The sequence below is a fragment of the Gavialis gangeticus genome, unplaced genomic scaffold (assembly GCF_001723915.1).
Source record: "Gavialis gangeticus isolate Ggan-Ray unplaced genomic scaffold, GavGan_comp1, whole genome shotgun sequence".
NCBI classification, from domain to species: domain Eukaryota; kingdom Metazoa; phylum Chordata; order Crocodylia; family Gavialidae; genus Gavialis; species Gavialis gangeticus.
In genome coordinates this window covers 187160636-187166975 of record NW_017729032.1, presented here as the reverse complement: position 1 = coordinate 187166975, position 6340 = coordinate 187160636, and the positions used below count along the sequence as shown (strand labels likewise).

The following is a 6340-nucleotide window of genomic DNA, read 5'->3' as shown; positions in this document are numbered from 1 at the left end:
AGAGACTGTGGGGAACAACAGTAAAGTAACATTAGATGCATTTAGCTTTTCCTGAAATGATAAGTTCAAGTCAACTACAAGTGTTAACATTTAGAGTAAAACATAACAGACCAACTGAGCAATAGTTGCAGTTCTTAATAATAGTGAAGATTAGGATGTGAACATCTTAGAGCAAACCTCAGTTTCATTACGAGACAAAGTCTTTACAAAAGACTCAGTAAAAACCAAAGGCCAGGTTCTATACCCCTTCCCAGTGAATATATCCCATTAAACAAAATAGTACTACTCACACTGGCAAGTGCCATGTGATGGGATGAGTGGTTGCAAAATCTGTCACAATCCTATATTTGTACTTCAGGCCAAATCCTGCCATCCTTAGTCAACTACTGATTTCAATGACACTCTGAGCAAGACCACAGGATTGGATATCAAAACTTCACATGCAATTAAGCTATTCAGCTTTGCTTTACTTTTGTTGTCTTAAGACACATGACTTCATGTCTTGCATATTTATACAGCAATTAGCAACTGATGCAGCTCCATAATATAAGTCTTCAGGTGGCAACATTGCATACAATAATTGTAATACTCTCCCAGCTGTTTATAAACAAATGAGAAGAATCCGGTTAATTTTGGATACTAATTGCTTAATAAACAGCAGTTTGCCACAGATGCTAATGGCTCATGGAAAACATCCTATTTAGAAATGGTTCTGCCAGTCATAGATTATTTTTATTATTAAGGATATTGGCCTGGAAACCAGAGCTCTATTCTCTAGAAAGTTGTCAGCTTCTACTCCCTATCCTCCCACTTGAAGTTCTCTCCCATTATAGCAGGCTTTCAAAACTGAGGCATCTACTGTCCTTTAATCTAAAGAAATTCCCAATAAAAATATGATTATTTGACCCAAATATTGGTGTTTCATATAGCAATATTTATATTATATAAATTCTTATTTAATTTGGGGTATACTTAACTGTACATATTTAAAGTTGCAACCTGACCAGTCAGCAAGAACAACTATATTTCATATTTTGTCAACATTTAGTCATCAGTAAGTTGAGGAAATCGAAATTCATTTGAGATACACAACCATTCAACAAAGAAACACAGAGTAATAAACATAATATTTATGAACATTCTACCTCCAAGAAGTAAAAATAAGCATTGAAAAAAATGCCACCAACCATCATTTGTACTTATTTATAGGGAGGAATGATATATTCTTTGTAAAAGAAACTGGAATAAAAATGCAGAATATTTTTGTTCAGTAATGTTTGATGGGTAATTTGATGTTTAATTTGCCACAAGTTCTGTATATGCTAGATAATTAGGTGGGCCCTAATGATGTTATCCTTGACATTAAAATTTCCTGTTATTTTATACACATCTGACAATTTATCAAGAGAAAATTTAAAATATTTTTAAAATTCACAACAAAATTGTATTAACATGGACAGTGTGAGTACCAACAAGGTCAGTAAGATAAATATATTTAAATAAACTATTACGGTTGAAAAATTCAGTATGAGACAGGGTTTACTTTATTAAATGCAACTTTATTGTTGCCATCTTTTCCTCATTTATTAAACAAACTGAATAGAATTCAGAACACGCTATTGAACAAAAGGTATAAAAGTCAACTAGAAGCAATAATCCTATTTGTATACAGCAATAAATCAAATGCACAGTATGCTTGTTTTATGTAATTGGTGATTGACTTTAAAATAAACTGACTGCCTAGAAGGCAATATTCCTTTATAACTCCAGCCACTTAGTCTGTGAAAGAGACTTTAAGGCAGCCCAACATCTTTATGATGCCTCATAATGTGCTGGTTCTTCTCTGAAGGTCTTCGGAAACCTTTCTTGCAGTATTCACAGCGGTGAGGATAGTCTTTTGTATGAATGGAAATAACATGTCGTTTGAAGCCCGAAGCATCCGTAGTGCTATACTCACAGTACTCGCATTGATAAACTTTCCTGCCACTGTGTGTTTTCATGTGTTTTTTTAGCTCATTTTGTTGCCTAAAGCCCTTTCTGCACCTCTTACACCTGAATGGAAGATCCTTTGTGTGAACTGAGAGAATATGACGACTCAGAATAAATGGATCTGCAATCTTAAAGTCACAATGTCTGCACTGGTGCAATTTTTTACCCTTGTGCGCTGCCACGTGTTTTTTCAGTTCTGAGGGCCTATGAAAGCCTTTATCACACATGTCACACTTGTGAGGATAATCCTTTGTGTGGACTGAAATTATGTGTCGTTTCAAATCACTTGAGTTTGAGCTCTTGTGGTCACAATGCAAACACTGATGTGTTTTACTTTCTTGATGCATAAGGGCATGCTGCTGTAGCTCTTTGGTATCTGAAAATGTCTGAAGACAAATATCACATTTGAATGGCATTTCCTTGCTATGTTTAGTCTTTATGTGAGTTTTCAAGTTAGAAGAGTCGGCAGATCTGTACTCGCAATATTGGCACTCATATGGTTTTTCACCAGTGTGAATCCGCATATGCTTTTTGAGCTCTGACGGATGACGAAAGCCTTTGCCACACTCCACACAAATGTGAGGAAAGTTCTTGCTGTGCACTGCCAAGAGATGACGACTCAGTAACCCTTGCTCTGCTGTCTCATAATCGCAGAATTTGCACTTATGCATTTTATTGACCCCTTTGTCCCTATGTACCATCTTGTGAGTAAATAAAGCTCCCGCATGAGAGAAGCTCTTCCCACATTCATCACATTCAATAAGCTTTTCTGTTTTGTTGGTCAGCTTGTGGCTCTCCAAGTGGTTATGTAAACTTAGTTTTTTATTGGTAGTGTAATCACAGTCCGTGCATCTGTATTTCTTCTTTGTAAGAAGGTGCTCTGGGTGATTTTTCATGTGCCTTTTCAAGAACCCTCTGGATTTAAATTTCTTTCCACAAATCATGCAAGGGTAGACAGTCAAGGGATGACCATCAGGGCCAATGATTATTGCTGAAAACAAAAGAAAACAAACAAAAATCATGAAGTTGATACTCAAGCCTTTCATTAATATTTGTTAACATTAAGTTATATTGTTAAGTATATCAAAGTGGGTTTCTTCCATTTGCTATACTGAGTTGGCTTTAACCACTTTTCCACATTAAATCTATAAAACTGCAAGTCAGAATTTCCCAACAGTAATAGCTGCGGATTCAAAACTTTTGCCTTTAGCAGAAATGTCAAGCATGAAACATCCAGAGGGATGAGTGTCTCTCCAATCACAAATCAATGTCAGATGAACTACATTAATGAAACCTGCAGAAATTCAAACAAAAGTATTTAACTGATCAGTTAAATAAATTATACATCACAATATTCTCTCAAATGTATTTTTAATTGGAATCTATCATTCTCTATTAGCAACTACTATAAGCAAAAAACACAAACAGCAAACAACTTGTTTTTCCCAACCTTCCAAAATTCTAGATTTAATACTACTTCAACAAAATTAATGGATCTTATTCATCACACAAACTTTGCTATGCAATATATTTTGTTTTAACATATTAAAAAGTAAATGCGTTACCAAAACAGGTAGCAGCAATGGACAGGATAGAGTTTTTCATAAATACCTGGCAAAGAGATACCAACCATTTCTTTCACTTGCAAATCTGAACTGGTTCCTGGGTACTGCATGCTGTAAAACTCATTCCCTCCCCACTCCCCTCATATGTTTGAAAAAGATGGGAGAAATACCAGAATAGTTGGAAATGGGAAAGGTAGGATTATTTTAATTTTCAAACTTGTCCAATTTGTTACTCAAGAGTCACATAAAATGGAACTGCTACGATTTAGTCAAAGTGAAGGAAATGTTTGGTGCCTTCATTTTAAATTACGGGCTCCTAAAACAGATGCACAGGTTCTGTTTTACCTAAGCACACACAAAGACAAGCAGCTGGCTCAAGAAGGAACGCTGCATAGTAATGCCAATACTAGTTTGGGAGAAAAGTTGTGCACATATTCAAATCAGTAGAATAAGTTGGGTTTATAAGATTTAAACTTCTGCTACACTATTGCTTTTATTTTGGCTGAGGTAGGTTCCCTTTCACTTGAAACTATGGAATATACCATAAAGATTTTTAGTTCGAAATTTTAAAAAGAAAATATACATTGGCCACATGACCTGAAAAATCTAGTCAGCAAGACAGAGAACACAGCAATCATCTTTCTGTAGAAAGCTGCATCCCAACCAACAACGTACATTTGTTTGGGAGTGTTTATTTGCCTCCATTTGCACATTTATATGGGTCCTATCACTAGAGGACATGATCACTTCAGTACTTACCTGTCTGATATTGCCTGGATTCAGGTCTCCTCTTCTTCTTTGGTTTTTGTTTAGCTAGTCTCCCAAGTCCAGCAGACTCATCTATGTGTAAGAGTGCACTTGCTGTGCCATTCCGACTTTCAATGCCATCATTATTATTACCTAGCAAGACAAATTAAAAATGACATACCTTCATCACACTAAAGATTAACTGAACTATCAAAATTATACCAATAGTGAAAAATGCATGAATACTTAAGAAGGTTAGCAAAAGTCTGGGAAGTGGAAAATTCTAGAACACAAAACAAAGAAGCCAGACATTTAAGGGAAGGCATATAAACCAGGAAAAGCTCACAGGTACACTGAAAGTTTGCAGCAGGAGAGGTGGAAAAACAAGCAGGAATGGGGTCACAGTTGTGGGACAAACAAAGGTTAGAGAAGGAGCATTGGGCATGTCTACACATTGCTGTACAGCAACACTGTTACTGTGCCATGCTTTAGTACTTTCTTTTGGAAGTATTAAAGCAAGGCACAGTAACCACCCATATTACGCCATACAGGTGGAACATACTTACATTGCCCCGCTACACCGCCATAGTGGCATGCTGTAAGCGGGAAACACGCTGCTACAGCAACGTAGCTAGTGATCACGTGTAGACCCATGTGATTGCTATGTCACCATAGTGTGCCACATGGCAATGGAATGTGTCGTTGCACTCTAGGGCAACATGTGTATGGGCCTACTAAGATACAAAGAACTTCTTGGCTTAAAAAGACAACACACGAGCTGCAAGTGAAGGATGTTAGACACTCTTAGTTCAAGCAATGTTCCTGAGTAATGAGAAAACTGAGGTGGGAAAATGGCACAAGCACATGCCATCTGCTGTGCCCATCATCACATGCCAATGAAGAGAGAAAATGTGAGCCAGAAGGCAAATTGGAAACCTTCAATAGCAAGTTCTGGGTTGAAGACGTATTTAAATTACTGGGGTATCCTGAGGGTTAGCACGGATATTTAGTGTCCAAAGAAGCACGACTGAAAAACTCCATTTTCAGGAATGGGCAACAGACAGCCCATGTCCAGATGTGCCCAAGAGGCCCATAGAAGAAACAAATGCTAGAAGTCTAATGAGGCTCAGGGAAGCTTGCAGAACACACAGCTATGGATTGGCACCCAAGGGCAGTCTGAGGAGCACCCAAAACCCCGTTAAATCAAGAAAACATTAAAACTCATTGAACCACAATCTATTTGGGAGATGCAAATATATAGGATTAAAAAAACCCTCTATAACAGAGCATAAACTGGCTAATGCAGGTGGAAATACTGGAATTCAAAGCCTATGCAGTTTACAGAAGGAAATGGAAATCAAATTTTGCAAGGGTTCCTCTTTCTCTACTCCCACTACTGCACTTTAAAAAAAGATTTTGCCATATATTTCAGGTTGCCAATTCTGTTAACAAACTTTTTTCAGGAAACATGAACAATGATATTATTTATATTGTACAGGCAGTCCTCGACTTACATTTCTAAACTGACACCCTGTTTCAACTTTCTGACATTGGTTTTGACTTTACAATGTTTGATTTGATACGACACCATGACAGCAAACAAGTCGCTGCGTCACCCATCTCCCTGGAGAACATCTGTCCAAACTTCCTTGGACACTCTCTTTAAGAAAGCAGACAAGACTCCAGAAAAACCTGCAGCCAAGACTGCGTCAAGAACCCTTCAAAAAGTCCAACCAAGAGCCCTTCAAAAAGTCCAAAGCCACCTCAAAGTAATCCTTCCAAATCAATATGATTGCTATTTACAATATAAATACATTAATGTAGCCATATTACTCATCTATAATTGATTGAGTACAAAATTCTGGGTTATTTTTGGTGAAAACAGGGTATCAGGCCTTGGTTCAGGAACCAATCACCCATTTATAACATTGTTTCCTATGGCAAAAGTCAGTTCCAAATTAGGTTTCGACTTAAGATGCCGTTTTCAGGAACTGTGTCGTAAGTCCGAGGACTGCCTGTAATTTATACTTTGTATCTGA

At 37.2% G+C, this 6340-nt stretch overlaps 1 protein-coding gene across 2 annotated transcripts in view; it reads right to left on the bottom strand.

Moving 5' to 3' along the window:
• Positions 1–357: 357 nt before the first annotated feature.
• ZFX (zinc finger protein, X-linked) overlaps positions 358–6340 on the bottom strand; it is a 38380-nt gene continuing 32397 nt past the window's right edge. For both annotated transcript variants that reach the window (XM_019523921.1, XM_019523923.1), the window contains 2 exons: positions 4314–4454; positions 358–2980 (listed from right to left, as the gene is read on the bottom strand). In XM_019523921.1, coding sequence (XP_019379466.1) covers positions 1794–2980; positions 4314–4454 — 1328 coding nt within the window. In that variant the 3' untranslated portion in view covers positions 358–1793. The remainder of the gene's footprint in view (positions 2981–4313; positions 4455–6340) is intronic.